Source organism: Micropterus dolomieu, linkage group LG17 (genome assembly GCF_021292245.1).
Source record: "Micropterus dolomieu isolate WLL.071019.BEF.003 ecotype Adirondacks linkage group LG17, ASM2129224v1, whole genome shotgun sequence".
Taxonomy (NCBI): Eukaryota; Metazoa; Chordata; class Actinopteri; order Centrarchiformes; family Centrarchidae; genus Micropterus; species Micropterus dolomieu.
In genome coordinates, this window is record NC_060166.1 from 20,564,038 (window position 1) to 20,587,007 (window position 22,970).

The following is a 22,970-nucleotide window of genomic DNA, read 5'->3' on the forward strand; positions in this document are numbered from 1 at the left end:
CGAACCTACGGCGAATGTGTGAATTTATTTGATTTTGTTGTTGCAACCTCATCCGATCGTTTTGAACAACTTTGGACCAGAAACTCAGAAGCCTTCATTTATGGCCTTGAATGAATGAAACCACGGCTCTGACGACAGAACCCAGAGTGGGTTCCGCTATAGCAACACCAAACGAACTGAGATCAGAGTAAAAGCCTTGGCTGACGGCTTGTTGCTGCAAGCGCTTCCCACAAAGGACTCCGGAACAAATCCACTGGTTTCGAACTCAACTCAAAAACGCCACTGGGGTCGGGCCAGAACCAACCCCACAAGCCAACCGGCAGTCGAGCCTTGCTACGGGACCTGCGGCAACGGTAGGGCAAAACAAACCACACTCTGTGACTCGTTGGTGTTCTCTAGTTGGCTCCATCCACAGTTAATAAACCCCTAGATTAGTCAAACTAAATCTGCAACCTAATTTCAGTCATTCGTTCCCTCATACTCGTAGAATTCTCTCCCTCTACAATATAAACTGAAATTCAATCGAGCCTTACATAGGCTACCCTGTTCATTACCTCCTGGTTGTCATATTGACTGTTGTCCCTGTAATATTACCACATTTACCCACTATTGTACTCTCTTTTGTTAGTTAATAAATTCACCTTGAGCACAGTAATGTTGTGTGTGTGTTATTAAGAATCTATTTATTATTATTAATTTAGTCCCTATACATAGAACTCATCCTCAGATTTGAGATGACTGATTAACTAGAATTTACGATTTCAGAATAACTGAACCAGTAACAACTAATGAATTACCAGAAATTCGTGTAATTCTCAGGCTATACTCAAGGACCTAAAGCCTTGGGCGGACAAGCAAATCTTTAGGTGGTGCTCCTAATTTCAAGGCACAAAATAATATTCCCGGAAATATAAATTTTCATGACTGTATTCAAATTTTACGTAGCCTAGATCTGCTACATGTGCGTTCTCCAGCAGGTGGCAAGTCCCCCTTTCAGGGGTTCAGGCAAAAACCCAAAAAGCAACCAAACTCAAAATATGACACAATCTATACTCCATCCTACAGTCACAAGATCGCTGATGTAATCTGTACTCTGCGCATCCATTGGCATCTGTAGCAACCTGACGGAAGCTCCGTCTTAAACCTGACTCTTATCCAGTTTTAATCCACACTTTTTTGTTACATTTTTTATATCCTTTTTATTTAACTTAAGTTTTTAACTTAAGTTTTTAACTTAAGTTTTTAACTTAAGTGTTACGTGGGTTAAGGATTTTAGTCATCCGACATGGATTTAAAGCTAGATGACCGTAAAAACTGACTGGCTTTATGGATGTGGCTTCAGTACAAGCCAAACAGATTGTTTCTCTTAGCACAACTGCTAACATCCAGGACACCGTGCTATGGGACCCCTCTACCTTTCCAAGGCTTTCCTCCTGCTCGACTCCGAAGCATCAGTCAACCTGGGCTGAAGTGGTGGTCCGTGGCTGCAAGAGAGGCTCGGATGGGGCTGCCTCTCCTCCGCACATCGGCCTCTCCAACTGCTATGCAGCCCTGTCTGACGATACTCCGGTCCATCCAGCGGATGCACCTGCGGCTTCGAGTCTCCCTTATAGGGAATCTCTTTCGACGGACAGTGCCTGCCAACACTGTTGCATCTCCTTCACCGGCTACATCTCCTGCAAACGGTGATTGGCTGGGCTGCCGGTCTGCCGCCGGGCCTGATCGGCGGACGTCATCCCGGTCAAAAACCTCCGCTTCCCGACGTAGGATCCTGAAGGAGGCTGTGCTCAGACGCTCCAGAGTCCGTCTCTACCCTGCACCGTTGGGTAGCCGTTCTCTCAGGTCTGTTACTGATACTCCAACACAACACTCAGCAGCTCACACACTCCATCCTCAGTCCGCACGCAGTGTTGAAGCAGATTCTGCTCAGTCCTGCTCTGGAACCCCACAACCGGCATCTCCTCATCCCCTTTTCTCCCCACTGATAATTGGTGACTCCATAACCAGAAATATCCGTTTCTTTAACGCTACCACTCACTGCTTGCTGACATTTTAAAAAAACTCCAGGACCTGATGCCATCGCTCCAGTCCTCCATGACAAGAGTGATAGTCCATGTGGGAACAAATGACACAGCTCTTCAGCAGTCTGAGCTGACAAAATCAGATTATAACCGTCTTTTTAACTTTTTAAAGCAGTGTGGAAAGTCCGTTTTTATCTCTGTTCCCATTCCCACAGTTGGTCAGGATGCTGGCCGCTTCAGTAGACTCCTTGGCCTCCACGACTGGCTCCAGTCCGCCTGCAGGGCTAACGGTGTGTGTTATGTCGATAACTTTAATATTTTCTGGCAAAGATTGTCTCTTTTAAGACAGACGGACTTCACCCAAACAAACGGGGCTCAGAAATATTAGCTGCTCACATACAGCATGTGGTGCGGTCCTCCCCTCAGGACTTACGTGAATGACTAATCATTCATGCAGCACACCTGGACACACCACCGGTCACTGAACAGATCTCTGCCTCACTGCCACAAACAACTGTCTCCACCTGCTGGCATGTAAAGCCGTCTGCTCCCAGCACTGCTCCAAAGACTTCTATTCCTGTCATCATCACGCATAGACCAGTAAACCGAAATGTGCACATCCCACACAGAAATAATAGTAATCTTATAAGGATTAGGACAACTGCACCAACTCCAGCACCTAAAACAAACTCATTTAAAATGTGAGATCTCTGTCAAGGAAGACTTTTATCTTAAATGATTTTATCTTGTCTGCAAATCTAGATTTTATGTTTTTAACTCAATCATGGTTGCAAATGAATGACTATAGCCAGCTAGCTGAACTGTGTCCACCTCAGTATGATTGTTTTAGTCAACCGAGGGTCAGTGGTCGTGGTGGTAGGCTAGTGAGCGTGTATAAGAAAAATTTTAAATGTCATCAAGTACGCTGTGATGAATTTAACTCCTTTGAAGTTTTCACTCTTAACGTTGGAGGGCTGCAACCTATCATATTTGTTATAATTTATCGCCCCCCAAAACTGCCTGGAGGATTTTTATCAGAACTTCCTGAATTGTCAGCTACTCTGGTTTTAAATTATGACAGAATTGTTCTTTGTGGCGATTTTAACAGACTTTTTAAATATGGCCACTTCTTTTAACTTCAAACAACATGTCAAACTGTGGTCATACACTGGACTTGGTTTTTACCCTGGGTGTCAGCATTTCCTCGGTGGAATTAGTGGACATGACCATATCTGACCACATGTATTGTTTTTAGCTGTGATTCGCCTGTTACTCATGCCGCCTCACCAAGCTCCGTGTGTTCTCGAATCTTTAATGAACAAAGTGTTTCAAAGTTTTGCACATTATTTCAGAGCCAAAGCCAACACCTGTCTGATTCCAACACCAACAATCTGGTCGATCACTTCAATCATATCTGCTTGTTGTCACTAAATATTACTCCTCTAAAGGTTAGGCCTACGTCTAAAGCTAGTAAGCAACCCTGGATAAATGACAGAATTTGCAGCCTAAAAAGGGAATGCAGGAAAGCAGAGTGCAGATGGAAAAAATCCAGTCTCCAAGTCCATTAGCTAAGTCTGAAGGATTTATTAATTAACTACAATAACATGGTTAAGGATGCAAGAACACACTATTTTTCTGAACTCATTACTACACATAAACACAATCCCAGGTTTCTGTTTAAGACTGTGGATCAGCTGGTAAACCCAACCCCTCCTTGTGCCTCAGCTGGAAGTAATGATGACTGAATTGTATGAGCTTATTTTACCAATAAGGTGGTGTCAATCAGAGCCTCTATTACCCCCGCGGTCTCTTACTCAGAGGTCCCTCACCAGCAACAAGAAAGTTTTAACCTGTTTTATCCCATCGACTTGTCTGAGCTTTTAAAAACAGTATCACAAATGAGAGTGTCCTCCAGCCCACTTGATGTAATACCTACAAAGTTTTTACTGAAAGTAATGGATTCTGTTGGGCCCCATTTGATCTCTGTTTTTAACAGCTCCCTATCTACTGGTTGTGTCCCTGATTATTTTAAAACGGCTTGCGTGAACCCACTTTTAAAGAAACCTGGTTTAGATCCCTCCCTCCCACAAAATTTTAGACCAATTTTAAAACTGCCTTTTATTGCAAAGATTCTAGAAAGAATTCAATCCAATTTTATTTATATAGCGCCAAATCACAGCAACAGTTATCTCACAACGCTTTTCATAAAAGAGCAGGTCTAGACCATACTCTGTTGTTTACAGAAGCCCAACAATTCCCACCAAGAGCAAGTACTAGGCGACAGAAGCAAGGAAAAACTTCCTTTTAAGAAGCAGAAACCTTGAGCAGAACCATGGCTCAGGGTGGGCGTCCATCTACCTCGACCGGTTGGGGGTGAAGGAGGGAGAGAGAGAGAGAGGGCAAGAGAGAGAGAGAGAGACAGGGCAAGAGAGGAACAGAGAGAAAAAGAGAGGGATGGAAGGAGAGAGAGGGGAGGGAGGCAGCCTACACAATATACACACAGTGATACAGACAGTAAAGGTGATGTTGCTATAGACTAAATGACTAAATAAAAAATGGTATAAATATGTATAGTAGTGTTAATGATAATAATCGTAATGTTAATGATTATAATAACAATAATAACAATAGGACTAGTAACAATAGTTGTTGTAGCAGAGGGTGTCCAGGAGGAACACAGGGGAAGCAGGTGACCCGGAGCCACAGATCCAGACTCCACAGCTCCAGAGCCAGAAACACCTGCAGGAAGTGATAGGAGGAGAGAGGAGAGGGACGAGAAAGCACAAGACTACCGGAAAGGGGAGAAGTTGTGTTAGTAACATGGGATAATAATGGGATGAGGTTGCATACAGAGGGAGAGAAAGTAGAGGAGAGAGGAGCTCAGTACATCATAGGAAATCCCCCGGCAGTCTAGGCCTATAGCAGCATAACTAAGGGATGGTTCAGGACTCACCTGAGCCAGCCCTAACTATAAGCTTTATCAAAGAGGAAAGTCTTAAGCCTACTCTTAAATGTGGAGATGGTGTCTGCCTCCTGAACCCAAACTGGAACCTGGTTCCACAGGAGAGGAGCTTGATAGCTGAATGCTCTGGCTCCTAGTCTACTTTTGGAGACTCTAGGAACCACAAGTATCCCTGCATTCTGGGATCGCAGTGCTCTGGTGTATACAATTCTGTATAAGGAACATCTCCGAGCAAGAGGTAGTAAGGATAATTAAACAGTCTAAACATATATCTGGTTCTACAGCTGTTTCTAAGGTTCCTGAGTTTAAAGATAAGTCGGTGCCAGTTAAGGGCAGGTCTTGATGAATTTTGTTTCTAACAGTTAGAATTTTATCATTAAAGAAGCTCATGAAGTCGTAACTACTGAGAGCTACGGGAATACTTGGCTCAGTAGAGCTGTGACTCTGTCAGCCTGGCTACAGTGCTGAAAAGAAGGGGTTGTTCCTATTTTCCTCTATTAATGACGAGTAGTACGCTGGTCTGGCATCACGGAGGACCTTCCTATAACTTTTTAATACTTGTATATACTGGTACTCCTGGACCTTAGCGCTGCTTTTGACACCACTGATCACAACATCATGTTAGACAGACTGAGGCACTGGGTGGGGATCTCTGGTATGGCCCTAGAATGGTTTTCATCCTACCTGTCAAATAGGAAGTTTTGCGTGTCTGTAAACAACTATGTCTCTTCGTTCTGTCCAGTTAAATATGGTGTGCCTCAGGGGTCGGTCTTAGGACCCATTTTGTTTTCCTTGTATCTGCTTCCCCTTGGACATATTATCCATAAACACAGTATTTCTTTTCATATTTATGCTGATGACACACAAATGTACTTGCCCGTCAGTTCCACAGACCCTGGAATGCTGAGTTCACTTACCAACTGCCTTTGTGAAATTTATGTCAAATAATTTCCTTCAGCTGAACTCAGACAAAACAGAAATCCTGGTCATCGGGTCCCAGCAGATGGCAGTATTTGTTTTGTGTATATGTTTTTATCAACTTAAAAATTTGATCTATGTTAACTTTTAAGGACACCGAGACCATTTTACACGCCTTCATCTCATCACGCCTGGATAATTGCAACAGCCTTTTCACTTGTTTAACCCAAAAATCTACTGATCGACTCCAGACTGTCCAGAACTCAGCTGCCCGGCTTTTAACCAGAACAAAGAAATCACATCACCCCTATTTTAGCTTCATTACGCTGGCTCCCAGCATGTTTTAGAATTGACTTTAAAATTTTATTGATCACTTTTAAAGCTCTTCATGGCCTCTCGCCTTGTTATATTTCTGACCTTTTAGTCCCATACGCACCAGCACGTACCTTGAGATCCTCGCGCAGAGGTCTGTTGTCTGTTCCAGAGTCTCGACTGAAAACTAAAGGCCCCCGAGGCTCTGGAACAGCCTGCCCGAGGAAATCAGGTCGGCTGAGTCAGTGAACTCTTTTAAGTCCCTTCTTAAAACATACTTTTATAGGAGAGCCTTTCCCGGTCTTATTTGACTTTATTTTATCCCTTTTATTTTATTCTATTTTACTTATTTCATATTTATCTTAAACGTGTATTTTAGTCTTTTCATTGTTTTCTTGCTTTTATCTTGTATTGTTTTTGTATTATTGTCTTTTGGGTATTATTGTATTTACACTTGTTAAAGCACTTTGTAACTTGTTTTTGAAAAGTGCTCTACAAATAAAGATTATTATTATTATTACACTCAAGAAGAAGAACAGAAATGGACTGCAGCATGTAGTACGTAAATATTAAACTGTAAGGGGGGCAGTTATTCAGCACTTAAGTTATCATGCACATGAACATAAATAAAGTCCACACAGGATTAGATGTAGAGTAAAAGATGCACACATTCTGACATGTTTCAGCTCTTATTTTGAAGGGCTTTTTGCGGGGAAGTGACATCACATATAAACAATACCCCTGATTGGCTGACTACATTTGTGGAACGAAGTCACACTCTCCGTGGTAAACCAGTGTCAAAATGATTTGTAGACAAATAATAGGCAATCTGCAATAATACTGTGATCCACACACACATATTAGAAATTTGAATGCTGAGCACTGCACAGAATCTGTATGCATGTTTTGAAACCGTGGTTTGTCACTGATTTCTATTTGTGGATCATGGAGAGTGTGTTTGTGTATTTTGAAAGCATTTGTGGATCGTGTTTTATATTTGTGGATCATGGAGAATTTGTGGATATTCAATATATTTGTAGATTGTGTTTTGTGTTATATAAAAATATATATTTGTGACTAAAACTCATCTGTGCACTTATCTCATTCTTGTTGACCTACATCACACATGTATTTGTGTAAGTTGTGTATGTCATGTGACTGTGATTTTAATTTTATCCATCCATCCATCCATCCATCCATCATTGTGTTTCCTGTGGCTGCTTCACAATTACAAATACCCTAGCACTAGGAATATATGTTTACAATTGCAACTTAATACAGCTATTATGTATTGTAAAGATAAGAGAAGAGTAAGGCATCAATTAAATAAAATTGCACTGTATTACAATAGTTTCTATTATTTTTTTGCAAGTCCCTAGTTAACAACAGCAATTTGCCACTGCTAATAAAAACTAGAGAGATAATTGTTTAATATATTGCATGGCTATTACAGAAAAAATGTCAACCATAAATAGGATCAAATATTGGGTTTGTTTTCCTGAAAATCTTTATGATTTTAGGGGGAGGCCAGGTATTTTGAGCAGGTTCTAAAACAAGTTATTCAAAGAAATTGTATTGAGAACTATGTACTTGTGGCTAACATTAAAAACAAAAACATTGGTGGGACACATTGGTGTAACAGTGGGAATTGAACTCAGGTCTCTCACACCAAAGGCATGTGTCCATTGGGCCCATATTATCCCATATCTCCGAGAATCTGTGTTTGTGTATATGACAGCAAATGCAATTATTTAATTTGACTCTTAAAGATTCACAGCAACCCACACAGACACATATCTACTCATACTTACACCTGACTGGAGTGTATTTTGTACCTGCCGTGCCCACTAACTTCATCAAACCTTGTACAGGCAGGTACAGATGGGTGGTTGCTATGCAGGGGAATGGTTGCCATGCTTAGAATTGTAAGACGCCGCTTGTCTCCAACAGTTAGCTGACCTGTCTGAATAAACAAGTGTCTTCTCTACCTTAGAAATAACATCATGATCACTTTTCAGTAGAGGCCCCTCATTTACATATCTCACCTGTCACCTTTTCACAAATTTGGAGGAACTGTCTGATTCTCCTATCAACATGGATATATTTGACATATTATATTGCAGGGTATTCTTTCAAGAATTAGAAACAGAGAGACAATTTCAGCTGTTCTTCAAGAGAAAAAAGAAGAAGCTAAATTTGTTATCCTCAAATTGTGTATGGCAGTTTTGAAGACGTTTGTGATTTTCTCCTGTAAATCGCAGAAGACAGGGTGATCTATTCTGCCTTTCCATTTGCACCTCTGAAAAAAATGAAATTAATGAATACTTCACTGTACGCAATAGTATTAAAGTGGTTGAGGAGGTTTTCCTAACCTGTTGCCATGATAACTCCATAATGTAAGAAAACTCCTCGGAGCTGAAAATAAACAGGCTTAACCAGGCTTTCGGAGAGATTTAAGCTATAATTTTGCCAGTGCTTTGGGTTTTGCACATAGAAGACGACAAACAAAAAGAACAAAGATTTAGAAGTTAACTTACTGAACTTACTTGCCAATTTCCAACCAGCTTCGTATCGTTACAATGTGAGTCATCCAGAGCTTCCCATTTATTTGCCAGCAAAAGTCTGCCAGATGACACGAAACGTGAACTTTAGTTGTTCGAACTACAGATAGTATTTCCACATTTTTTGTATGCCCGCCTACATGGACAGTCAGATCAAGAGTGGGACAGCTCTTCACCACTCCAAACATCCTGTCCAAAATCAACACGCTAAAACAATCACGTGAAGACGACAAAAGTTATGTTTCCGTAGATATGGAAAAAGTCGGAATCAGCCATTTGGTGCTACTTACATGAGCCAGTATATACAGTGTGGAGGAATTACAACATATGGAGGTGGAAGAAGCCGCCACGGCCAAAAATCAAGCACCGCCAGCCGGTGAGGATTGTGGCGCAGAGCTGCCCTGTGCCAGGGACAACTGGTGGTGCCACTGTGGTAAGAGTGCCAACTGAAACAAAAGTCGAGTCACCATGCATTACATGAAAGCTTTGGGCCACATATGGACAGGGGAGTGCTTGAGACATAGTTCAGGATCCCGCAAAGAAATCACACAAAATAACCAAAGCCAGCAGGCAAAGCAGACGTCTGAGCATCGAGTATGTTTTGTTACTTGCATGGCAATGTTACAGTGTGAAAACATACAATACACTTTTTTGTGAGGCTTACCACATACACTGCCCCAGTTTTTTACCAGATGGGGCTATCAGAGAGCCTTACATTAGTAGCTCTGCCCAGATGTTAGTAGGAGTTGGAGAAGTTCAGGAGTGGCCCATTGCATTCTGGTTGTTGAAGGTTTTCTACCTTTTAAAGAAGGGAACACCACAGCCCTTTTTCTCTGTTTTCTCTGATCACGTAGCAATAATAAAAAAAAAATGCACAGGTCCACAGAGGTCCACAGAAGTCTAAGATGGCCATCCCATATTTCTTTGATTAACATGCTTGGCTACCAAGTTACCATTCCACATACTAAAATGTTTTGCATTAAATGAGGCTCATTTCAATGATAACTATCAAGAAAGATTACCATAATACCTTGAACTGCCCTTTCTCTTTTCTGTGGGTGTTCGTTCCCAATTTATTTACACTTGTGGTGACAGAATGCTGTGTGTGCAGTTGTATGTTGTGCACACAAAGCAAAAAACTTACCTCATTGTTTGAAGGATCTATTAAATTAGACGTTCCTTCTTTCTACATGTTACTATTAATGTTGTGGCAGTTTAATTAAGACACTAGTTTAAGGGGTGCCAGTCAGTCCAATCTGACAAAGTATAGACAAAGACTCAGCAAATGTCCTAGTCAAGTCAAACACCAAAAAACATGGAAAAAATATTATATTTATAGAACCATAATTTAAATAACAGCAATTAATCAATGCAGGATGCAGCACTGAAGCAAGCTGACAAACAAGCATTAAAACTTGTTCAACAGCTACACTCGTCACATTTGGCCCAGGCCTTCCTGCATTCAGTGAACCCGACAACGGCTGTGTTCCACTACAGATGTTTTTATCATTTCAGTTGATTAGACTTTTACGACTGGATGACTTGCGTCATCTATCATCTCCTCTCATCCTCATACCAGTGGCTGATTAGCTTGCACACAACTACACAGACACACACTAACACTTACAAACAGGCACAGGAATGCATACGCCTTAAAAGATTCATAGAAGTCACCATAGATACTGTACTATAGACAGAAAATTAAATCACAGAGACAGACACATCATAAAATTGACAGTGTAGCTAGACAGACCTGTAAACCAGCGTGTCATCCCCAGAGCTGTTGTATTGGACTTGGAACATCCTGACTCCAGATGTAGGAGTCTGACTGCTCCATCTAATGAGGGCAGAGTTTCCTGTCAGTTCCACCAATGAGACTCTCCGGTCGGCCCCTCTTGTCTCATTATTAGGCAGCGCAACCTTAGAGGAGGTTAAGATGTCAGAGGGGGCAGGTTCAGAGGACGGGTCTCGGCTGCGGCTTGTGCTGTTTGCCAAGTGGGGCGTCGCCGTGACAACTAGCTCCACCCTTCCTGTAGATTCACCTGCTGCATTGGAGGCAATGCAGGTGAAGTTTCCTGAATCCTTTAGCGATGTTACATTGATCTCCAGGCTTCCATTAGGGAAAACCAAGGTTCTGAAACAAAAGTTAATTAACTCAATCAATCAATAAATTTACTGAAATATAAATGTTACAACAAAGTCATAAACATATAGCTTTAAAAGATTCCTTTCCCCAGAATCATTAACTTTTTTAAGTCACATCTGTTGACTCCTAGCCTTTCAGAAAGGATCCAAATGTAATTCTCACCAGTGCAGACTACAATTTTGGTTTGCATAGGCAGACCTTCATGTTAAAATGGGCCAGTACATTTGCCCTGCATTCATTTAAATTAAGAAAGGAGCAAGACACATTCACATTCACTTCCGGTAATGAAATGATTCTCAGTTATACTTTAAATTTAAGAGGTTCTCATTTCTGGTTCAAGCCGCAATCACGTAAACCCTCCAAGCCAACTGGTAATCAGTGTTCTCTTTATCATCCCATTTAACCGCACCTGTACTTTGCTGCCTGCAGCACCTGATGCTGATGCCAACTTTCACCACCAGCATCCATCCAGACTCTATCCAGAATCAATGTATTGACTGCCAGGCTGAGGGGCTGTGTGGCTGACATGTTGTTGGCTTCAACCTCATACAGTACAGTCATTAATCCAAAAGGTTATTTGACAGAAATCCAACAATACTTCACACTCATAAACTAGCCTTGTCTGATCAAAATATCTAAAGATGCCAACAGAAATGTCAAAATATTATCAATGATTTTATAACTGATGGGGTATGTGCACAACCATAACTAGAAACCCACATATTTGACACATATGCCAACTAGGTTACCAGAAGGAAATGTGAGAAAGGTGTGACCTCAACAACTACCTTCTAATCCTGATTCAGAGTTGGCCCACACGAGTCATGTGCCTGCCTACGCCCGACTACTACAGCAAAGACAAAAATTATGTAAGGCACAGTGTTTTTCTGACTCAGTTGCGCATTGGCACATAGCACTGATCTGGAGAAGAACAAAAAATATATATAACATTTAAACAACCCCTCTCTCACACCTGTAAACTGGGTTGCCAGGTTTCTGACATTATTGAATGTGTCATGTTCCCTAAATTAACACCTGGCATTTAATTTTGAGCAATTTGTGCAACATATTGGTCTATGGAGAAAGGTCATTGTGGATCAAACAGGATAATAGGACTGCACAGAAATAAGCTTAGTACCTGGTGCTATTTGATATTAGTCGCCCTTCAGGGCTGATCCAGTGGACTTCAGGTTCAGGGTCGCCATTTGCCTTGCACTTCAGGCTGGCAGGCTGGCCTTCCATGGCCACTGTATGAGGTGACTTACGGGTCAGAACTGGTGGGTCACAAATAAACTCCTAAATGGCAAAAAAGAATAAGGTCATACTGCAGGCACATTTTTCATCATCATCACATCTGAATACGTTTCTGTCTTGTATAAATTCAATTATCAAAGGTCTGTTGTGGTTTAAAGGCTATGAGACACATTTTTATTAGTTCCCTGCAGGATGCTGGTGAAAAGCTCAAAATGTCACCTCTTCAGGTATTGTCCAGAAGTACTTGGCACTGAGGTCAGGGGGAGATGCGCACGTCTCGAGGTCATCTTCTCTGGTCAGTCTTCTCAACCACAGAAGTTCACAGTTACAGTGAAGGGGGTTGCCACCAAAACTCAACACCAGGGAGGAGAGGGGGGAGCCTCTGGACTTGGCATAAACTGGGATTCTCAGGAACAACGGGTCCGGGGGAATTTTCTTCAGCTTGTTTGACGTCATGTCTAGCCTGTGAGAGGATGTGGGTAGGGAGATGGTGAAGAATGGGCAAGAGGAGAGAGGGATATTATCATTAGATCAACAGTAATTTATTCAGTAGATCAGTGAACCAGTCTGTGCACATATACGTTATCTATTGCTACACACACGATCTGCTCATTCCTCCCTCCTTTCCTCTGTCTACTGTATTTACCTGGCCAGTTTGTGTAGGTTTGTGAAAACCCCTTGGGGAACATTTTCTATGAGGTTATGATCCATATTTAGGGTATTGACGTTGGTTAGCCGCCCGATCGTGTCCCAGGGCACCTGGGCAAGGTTATTGTAACTGAGGTCGAGATCCTCCAATGTGGACAGGAAGTCATCAAAGGCATGGGGAGATATGGAGTGGAGCTGGTTGTTGGCCAAGATCAGGTGACGAAGGTTGGTCAGGCCTTTGAAATGGTCGTCCTAATTGGTGAAAAAGAGAAAAGGCTATGAGAAGCTTCACAGTATTATCATCAAAAATATGCTGGTACCATATATATATAATTTTTCTGTCATCGTAGTTCAATTGAGTGTATCCATCCAACCTTCAAATTGTGACACTGAGACTTCTAAGTGTTTCTCAGTCCAATGATCCATTTTGCTAATCATTCCCATTTAACATCTTTAATCCTTCCAACCATCTATCCATTAGTCTCACCTTGATCACAGTTAATCTATTAGAGTCTAGGTGGAGTGCTCTCAGTCGCCGCAGGTCACTGAAAGCTGAAGGGAGAATCTGACTGATGGTGTTTCTGGAAAGGGTCAGATGTAGCAAGCTGGTCATGTTGGCAAAGTCCTTTCTTCTGACAGCTGGGGGTGAGCAGAATAAACACATGTTTGCCAGAGCACAAAAAAGGTGCTTCAGATTGGATGACTCAGATATGTTATGTTCTGTAGATTTTTATAAAATCCTTTTCTGATATGGATTGGGAGAAGAAGTAAAAGACAGTCAGGGTTAAGATCATTTGCTGAAATGATGTCTGCTGTCGCTTGGTGTTGCTGAACACACTGCAGCAAATGATCACATTTGTCAAGGCAACCATTCGACTGCTGTCACATGGAGACCATGGTGTTTTATATTTAGATTGACAAGTCCATGTCTAATTAGTTTCTACTTTCAGAGCCTGAACCATATGATAACAAGTATGCATTTATTAATTCCTGTAAAATTAACTTTTTGGCAACATACTCTAAGAACCTCAGTGGACCTCAGAGAGAATATGGTATCCCCCAAAAAGTGATAGAGAATCTTTCATTTTGCAAAGGGTTGTGCTAAACTGAAACTGATTTGGACGTGAACAATGTGATAATGTTTAAATAACTACAGCTGTGTGATATTCTTAATAGCGCCTCAAATTATCTTTCTGGACCCTGTGAAAGCAGTTTTCTTTTTTCTTAGCCTGTGTGTCTTTTGTTTTGGTAAACTATGGAAAATAATTTCTTTTAAGTCAAGCCTGGAAAGATTAGGTGGCTGCCTTGGTGGGAGCTAATGGGGCTCCAGATTAAAATAAAAAGGATAAAGCAACACTTCAGTTCTTAAAAATAAGTACTTTTCAAAGTATGCAAGAGAACTCTTTGATAGGAAGTGATGAATCATGAATGAGATTTGCTAGACTGAACCACAAAACAAAAAAGTTTCAAAGTATTAAAGTTAAAAAGAAACACCCAGCCTCATGAGAAATATTACTTATTGTCATGTAGAGACCAACAAAAAAGAATTGTGACGTGAGCCAACATTTGTGTTCAGTGCTATCAAACTCTGCACATACAACTAGTTATAGCATGGTGCTACATTTACATGTGACATACTCTCACTGTGTGTACTCACAGCATTTCTCTTTATCTAACCTGTCATTTCATTGCTCACTCTTTTGCTATGACAATGCTGCCGTGGCTCAGTATCCAAACACTGTTGCTTCAGGTGATGCTGTTCAATATTACAGCATTTTTTTCAGGTCTATGTTAAATCTTGCATACAGCTGTAGGCACTAATTGTAAATTCCCATTAAGGAAATAATTTAAGGTGATGGTTGATGAGGACAAACAGATTGGACTATGCAAAATATCTTAATCCCCTGCCTTGACTGATGGTAATACAGGACAGACTAGCAGGTGCATTACCTGTAATGAAGTTCTCTTGAAGCCGTAGCTCCACTGTGCGTCGGTCAATGGCAGCAGGAACAAACAACAAGCCTGTTTTGGAGCAGAGGATAGCGAGCGATGGAGAAAGGCTCTGGCACATACAGCGTTTCGGACACGGCTGTCCCCTGCATGCTGCTGCCAGCAACAGCAAAGAGAACCACAGCCGTTCCATTATCCTCCACTGGGAACAGGGCAACTGGAAGACAGAAGCAAATGAACAATGAACTGAAGCAGATACAAATATAGCATCACTTATGATAAGTCAAGGTGAATCGCTGATCTGCGCTGAAGACAAACGTTTTAAAAATATAAGCATTTTTGGATATGTAAAACCCTCTGTAGACTTAATGAAATGCCTTTAGTATGAAGCATTTGTGAAACATAAACAGCATCAAGTCACATGAAGCACAGAGAAAATGCAAATTTCCTAATTAATGTAACAAGTGCTAAATTCCTTTTTTTTCAAGCTAGATTTACTAGAAAGAAAATAAGTAAAGGTCAATGAAAAAACATTTGTGGTCCTGTAGTTATTTTCACACATCTTTTCATGCTGAGCCACATGGAAATAGTTCCTGTCTATGCCCGTGTTTGGCAAAATATGGAGTCACTCTTTTATAACAACTGCAAGAAAAAAGAAATGTCTATGAGGTTAATGCCTGTTTCCCATGCATGAATTTAATGTTTACTTTTTTCAAACAAAAAACTAAATAGACTTAAAATACTTGCAGTAGCTGCTATTTCCAATACACCCTTGAAAAATACAAAATTTAACTTTATAATAAAGTCTGGATAGAGATAGGAGAGTGACAACTATATCAAGGCTCAGGAGCTGAACTAAATTACACCATACAGTGAAATTATAATGTGCTCTATAATTGTGCAGGTACATGGTGAGCATTTTCCTGTGTGGAGTGTCTACAGTTTTGGTGTCAAGATTGTATTATAACTACAACATCCACCTTTTGGGAACAGTACACTGTATATTTTATTCTCGATATGATAATAATGGCAGCAAAGCAAAGTAGAGGTTACTATCTGTAACAGTCTTACTTGTACTTGTCATCCAACAGCTTGAATGTTGAATGAAGGCATCACACTAGTTTGTTATTTCTCAGAATCCTAGACTATTTTCTTTTTGGTATATGCAGCACAAACTAACAGGACAGCCGGACAGGGGGACACACAGTTTCACACAGCTTCCTCAAAAATTGTCAGACAAAAAGTCTCTTTCCAATTGACAGATGTGGTATGAGCACCTGAAGCTTCACATTAATTTTCAATAAAAGATATTTTTTTGTTTTCTTGATTATTCTATAATTTAATTTAGATTTGCAAATGTGGATATTGAGTTCAACATTGTAAATGTGAAAAGAAATGCATAGAGCACATAAAAAATGTTTTGACCTGAACTCATTCGGCAGTGACTATACATATCCAAATCATGGCTACCATGAGTAAGCATTACTCTCATTGACCTGGCATTTTCATACCATACAGAATTTTTTTAAATTCTAATATTTGAGACTATTACAAAATCTTCTCATTGCACATCTCATACCAATGTGTTCATCACCTTGCATCGCAGTCAACACTTCAACTGTTGCATAGCACAATCTACACAAGGCAAGCATAACTATTTATAATAAAGATTCTCTGACCATCTTAAACAACTTTAAAGGAGGATCTAAAAAATGTGGGAGAAACAGAAAACCCTGCTTGAGAGTATGTTTACATGTTTACACTAATTGAACCTGACTTCTGATAAACATTTGTTGCACATTAGGACACCATAATGTGCTTTAATTAACTTCACAAGTTAAAATTTTGCAACATTTTTGTCACCTTCTCTTTGCCATTTCAGTTTTTCCATTTCCACTTTCAAACACTACAGTGACATGACTCAAAGCTCATAGTGTGATGCATGTGTGTACCAGTGGGCAGCAGTATATTAGCCTGCCCAGTTTCACTACCTGGCTAATCAATAGCATTCAACTTTCATTCAGAGGAGGACTGTGTACAGTACTACTCCTCCATTCTGATGCCTGCCTTGACACTCCAAATCCCCTCAACAGAACAGTTTTCATCAAGGGATGACAATGTACCACAGCATCACAAGATAAAAAAAATACCCACTGTTGCTACATGCTTTTTTTTGCTTTATCTTAGATTTCCCCTCCATTTTATCCAGCAAAGCAATTCAAATACATACAAACAAACAAACAAACAAATGAAAGTGCATGAAATCTTATGAGCCTGCTAAAAATAGATATGCTGTAATTTGATACTTCATGTTCTCCATCCTCCCACAATGTAAAATGCAGAGCAGAAACAACGATTTGCTATAACTCACATACACAGGCACTTCAGTTCTTCTATCAGCCTTTCCATTTTATTCCCTCTCAATGCTTTCCTGTTATTCAATATATTTCTCTCCATTACTCTTGATTATTTCCCCTGCCATACCTCCCTATCCCATTCCCCTCATGCAACGCAGTATTCGCCTGTTTTTTTCACAATCATATTCATTCTGTCATCCCTATTTTTATACTCATGTGAGTACATTACATGTTATACAAACAATTGAACGTAATTTGCTAGCAATTTCTCATTATACATTTCACTTCCTCCTGGTAACTCCACTCTAATGATTTAGTCTATATACCTGTCAATCATTCTCTCTAACTAATGGATTTTCTTCCAACCCAGGTCATTTTGCTTCTCAGTTTCTATCCTACATCCCTCTCTTTGTCAGTGTATCAGTCTTTCTACCTGCCTCTCAGCTCTTCTTCCTTTTCCCGCTCTCTTAAACCTTTATTTATATTTCAGAGGATGTGATTCTCATTTCCCCTCTATTTTCACTCCCTTGCTTTTCTCATGATCATCTATCTTGCAGGTCCCCTTCCTCAATCTCCCCATGTCGCTTCATCATCCATCGCTTACCCTGTCTCACTCAGTTTTATGATGGCTTTATTGTAATGTATCTTTAATGCGTTTATGTTGCAGAAATTGGTACCACCGATGATTTTAAATGCACACATCCTTCACTCGGTCTACATCAGTCTACATTATAATAACTGTTGTATTTTAAACATTTAGACACCTCACTTGGTTCTCCCACATGTCCAAACTTAGATATATATATATATATATATATATATATACACACACACACACACGAGTTTTTCTTTTTAATTCAGTGAGGATGAAAGCGATCAGTCACCCACTATTATTCACTGACATGCTTGTTCAGCTATGGAGAGTTAACACAAGAGAAAACAGATCCAAGCTGTCTGCCCTTGTTACCAGTCAGATCGGGCCGTTATAGTTGTTGGCAATGATTTGAATGATAATTTAATGCGCCGCAAATGCTAACTGTTCAGACATCTTTGGTGCAGGGTACAGCTTGACAGTTCTGTCCCAACAATGAAACACCACCACACTGTCTGATACACCCTCATACTCAAAGTCTCACACCACCTGAGAGTCTGAATACTGTACTGCTGAAAAAATACAACTCGAAAAATTAATTAAAAATTTATCATTTGGCAGAGATCCTGGAAGCCCTCTAGACTTAATCTATCATTGGGATGTTGGCCACAATGAAAATCCTGCATCTAACTTTCTTTCAGAACTGCCCAAATAACGGTCCAAAGGATTCCAGTAAAGACAACACAAAGAAAGGTGACATGACAGTGAAGTTAGCTTTTGCTATTTATTGATTGCTGTATTTGCCAGTGATGTAGTCAGCTGAAAACATGCCTGTGCCAAATCTGACCTGGATTTGAAAAGTCACCAGGAGTTGCATGCAAATAACTTAATTATCAAATTGGCATTTACACAACTTCAGAACATTTTTAACATTAATAATGAACAATTATCGCATGGATTGTCCTGATTTAGTTGGATCAATAGCAGAGGCGTGCTGTTTAAATCACAGTTTATGCTTGGACTTGGGAGAGAACCTGTGTTTTGGATTTGATTTGACTTAGCCTTGAGCCAACTTCTTTTTGGTCTTGACTCAAACTGTACTGTGCCTGGTCTTGGGAATGTATAGGGAAATACAATGTGGGTTACATTAGGTATAATTGTAACTCACACAGTGGCATATGCAAGTCCTTCATGGAGCTCACATCTAAACCCATCTTTGGCCAACATAAAACCTAAACAATGCACATGCTGGACATATATCATGGATCAACATATGGACCTATTGTCCTGGTGTCTTCTCATTAAGCCAGAAAAGAACCCACTCAATACTCACTTATGCAAACACAAGTGGGGCCTTCAGGGAACCCAGTGACAAACCTAGTTACAGCTCATAAGTCAGCAACACTTTTCAATCCAGTTGGTACCAACATGGAAAACTGCTCACTTCTGACTGGGAAGAAAGGACCTCACTGGTCTGGATTGGTTGATTCTGATGAGGGTGGCAGTAGTTTTAAAAGAACAGGACCGACGCTAAGTAGGCTGTGCTATTTAAGCACTTTTTGGTTTATCAGCATTCTGTTGAGTTACAGTTCACTAAATTATATTAAACCACACATAGTGATGCCTGACCGACCCTGTCACTCCAATCATGTGCAAAAGTAACTCCTGGGTTTTTAATCTCAGAAAATGTCTGTTTCGCATGCTATAGTCATGCATATTTTGATTTAAAAACTATTAATCACAAAGAATGACAATTGACTCAGTCTTGACAAAGCTCAAATTTAGCAGGTAAATCAGACCACACCCTGCATTCGCCAGACCGCCACCATCCATGAACAGCAACACATTTTGTGACATATCTTTTTCCTAGACATGTGGCATTTTCTTGTGCTAAATGTCAGGTCATTAAAATTTGGTAAAATGTTCCTTTATGTCTGAAAGTCAGAGGTAACAGACATAACGCATCCAGCATCATTTTGCAGTAATTACACCGGAGAGCTCTGCATTGATATTCATTTTGTAAAAGTGACTGTAAAAGCTGTCAGAACAACATTGGGGATGTCTCCAGCAGTGACAAATGTTTATGTTTCAATGTTTTTGTAAAGTAAGGCACAAACAGTCTCTGACAGTCTCTTTGTTTTGCTTGACAGTATGATCTCCGCTTTGCATTTGTGAATCAATCAGCTTCTCCCAGGCAGAGCATTTTTCAATGTGTTTAGGGCAGATATTGTAGCAGACTGCAATGCTGCGGAAAATGCTGGGATTTGAATGTACTCTTTTGAAGAGAATGGTCATTATAGTTCAAACACACTTATAGGTCCCATTGCTGTGGAGGACATGAATGGTGTCACACTTTTAAGTATTTTTGCTTCAGTAATAATACTGGAGATTTCTGAAGAAAGCAGTAATTAGCAAACTATACTGTAAACACCCTACTCGTCCATTTTCTGAGGGGAAAAATCTACAGGTCATATCGACTGTACTTTTGAAGATTAAAGATATCCCCATCTGCAGTCTGTTTTTTCTTAAAACCCAATCAATGGCAGCAAGATGATGTCTTTGCTAATGTGTTTCTTGTAAATATGCTGTGCTAAAGTGTTTAACCTGTTTAAAGAAACAATGAGCTCGAGTCACCTTTCGATAGAAGCTGACTTTGTACTGATTAAGTACCTGCTCTTCAGTCAGAGAGAACAAGATGTGATCAAAGCACCCTAAAGCCAGCTAAAGTTCTTTTATTTCATTGCATCCCTAATACATTCACAGGATAATGGAAAACACAAAACAAAAACAATGTCCACAGTGTTCACATTAAAGAATCATAAGAAAGTCAGATCAAGAAGCAGAATTTAGCAGTGGTCAGACATACTCAAACAGATTAGCAGTTGTAAGAACTTAAAAAAAAGCAGTGTTATTAGAGCCTCGTCTGAAGCAATTAGCAATGTAAATCAATACACACACATAAATAAGCTTTTACGAGCGATGGAGAAAGAGGCAGAGTGAAAGACAGGAGAGAAATGATCACAGAAAGCTGCAAGTCAGAAGACGTAAGACAGTAGAAAGGGAAAAACAGTTAAGGAAGTAGCAGTTAGTGAGGAAGAATAGTGAGAAGATAATGAGGTGAGAGGGAGAAGGGCAATTGACTAGAATGTGTGATTGTTTAAATACAAAAGGAAACACCCAAAATGTAGGCTTAGCTTTATTGAATTTAAGTTGCTTTACAGAGTTCACCTAAGTAAGTAACAACGTGCTCCTGTGGAAGACAATTTTATTCACCTGGTGACTTGACCCACATGCCCTGCTAATACTCCAGAGTGATGGGATTATGGGAATCATTTTTCAATTTGATATCTGAAATTCCAGAAATGAGTTCAGATACTGTCCCCCTATCGCTGTCTTAACAAGGTAAGGCATGATTGTAACCTCTGAGCAAGCAAATGTCATCTCATTTTCTTTTTAATTGCCCATTGAAAGATACATTTACAATGGCAGACCTTATTGCCTCCATCCAGAAAGATGTTACGTCTTCATGAATTTCAAAAGAATCTAATTTACTGCAGGGGCTTCCGGTGATAAATTGTACTCCAACTGGCAACCTTTGATCTCAGAATCAGCACACGGCTCACTCCCACTGAAGGAGCACCCTGGTTACATAAAAATGATATACTGTATGTTTCAAAGACACACTATATCATAATGTATGCAGGATACAAGACAGAACCATTACAACCTGTAGACTGTAATACAATCCAATAGATTAGCCCTGGGTGACGGAGTACCGTCACAATGGTTGAGTATTGACTGCCATGGGGGTGAGGGTAACGCACTAGTTGGTGGGGGCACCATGGGATGGGACAATTATTATTTTACAGCCATTCAAATAAGCAAAGTGCTAAACCAGAGGTTAGTTGGCTCACCGGCAGAAGTCAACACAGTGGAACACAGAAACCCCACCGCCAGCTAGCGTTTTGGAGGTGTAATTGCAGAGCGACACAGACACTAACACAGATATAATTGCAAGAGTATGTGCGTAGCCAATGCCCCTGCAGTGACTCAACTTAGTCACCGCAGGAGTATAAATCCAGCGCGCCTTCTCTGCTTTTGAAAACGGCAGTCAGTAACACTTAAGTATAAAAAACAGATGATTTGCTTTTGAAATCTGCATTTAACACACAACAAATAGATGTTGTGCTCATAAACAGATTTGGCTGTTTTGGCTCTGCAATAGTTGATATTTTGTTGCTATATCACCTTAAACTTGATTCTCTGCCCCATCATTCATTAGATTATAAAATGAAATAATCCACTCATGTGATATTTGCACTCAGTACAAGCAGTTCATCCATGTCTGCATGTGTGTGTATTTCTGGCCACTCACTTTTGCTGTGTCCAGCAAGCTTTCCCAGAGTACACTGTACCTCACAATGGAGATGGATTACCCTGTCAACCTTCTTGCAGAGCCACGGCAGAGTGTCTCATGTGTATAATTTATCAGTGTGAAAGCATGCACATGTCCATTTGTGTATGTGCACATGTACTCACTGAGTGCTTATCATATTTGCCTCGTCATCTATGAATATACTTTGAATATGCAGCTGGGGAAATCAGAAATGTGTGTGTGTGTGCATGCATGTTTCATAAATTTTTGGGTATACTGTGCCTTGCGAAAGTATTCGGCCCCCTTCAACTTTTCGACCTTTTGCCACATTTCAGTCTTCAAACATAAAGATATAAAACTGTAATTTTTTGTGAAGAACCAACAACAAGTGGGACACACTCATGAAGTGGAACGAAATTTATTGGATATTTTAACAAATAAAAAACTGAAAAATTGGGCGTGCAAAATTATTCAGCCCCTTTACTTTCAGTGCAGCAAACTCTCTCCAGAAGTTCAGTGAGGATCTCTGAATGATCCAATGTTGACCTAAATGACTAATGATGATAAATAGAATCCACCTGTGTGAAATCAAGTCTCCGTATAAATGCACCTGCTCTGTGATAGTCTCAGAGGTCCGTTTAAAGCGCAGAGAGCATCATGAAGAACAAGGAACACACCAGGCAGGTCCGAGATACTGTTGTGGAGAAATTTAAAGCCGGATTTGGATACAAAAAGATTTCCCAAGCTTTAAACATCCCAAGGAGCACTGTGCAAGCGATAATATTGAAATGGAAGGAGTATCAGACCACTGCAAATCTACGAAGACCCTGCCGTCCCTCTAAACTTTCAGCTCATACAAGGAGAAGACTGATCA

At 40.4% G+C, this 22,970-nt stretch overlaps 1 protein-coding gene across 7 annotated transcripts in view; it reads right to left on the reverse strand.

Annotated features, from left to right (window-relative positions):
* The window catches only part of zgc:172282 (leucine-rich repeat and fibronectin type III domain-containing protein 1-like protein), a 136,508-nt gene that overhangs the window by 37,367 nt on the left and 76,171 nt on the right, over window positions 1-22,970 (reverse strand). For all 7 annotated transcript variants that reach the window (XM_046074896.1, XM_046074901.1, XM_046074902.1 and 4 more), the window contains exons 3-8: window positions 14,773-14,989; window positions 13,310-13,461; window positions 12,821-13,074; window positions 12,394-12,637; window positions 12,059-12,216; window positions 10,528-10,908 (exon numbers count right to left, since the gene is read on the reverse strand). In XM_046074896.1, coding sequence (XP_045930852.1) covers window positions 10,528-10,908; window positions 12,059-12,216; window positions 12,394-12,637; window positions 12,821-13,074; window positions 13,310-13,461; window positions 14,773-14,965 — 1,382 coding nt within the window. In that variant the 5' untranslated portion in view covers window positions 14,966-14,989. The remainder of the gene's footprint in view (window positions 1-10,527; window positions 10,909-12,058; window positions 12,217-12,393; window positions 12,638-12,820; window positions 13,075-13,309; window positions 13,462-14,772; window positions 14,990-22,970) is intronic.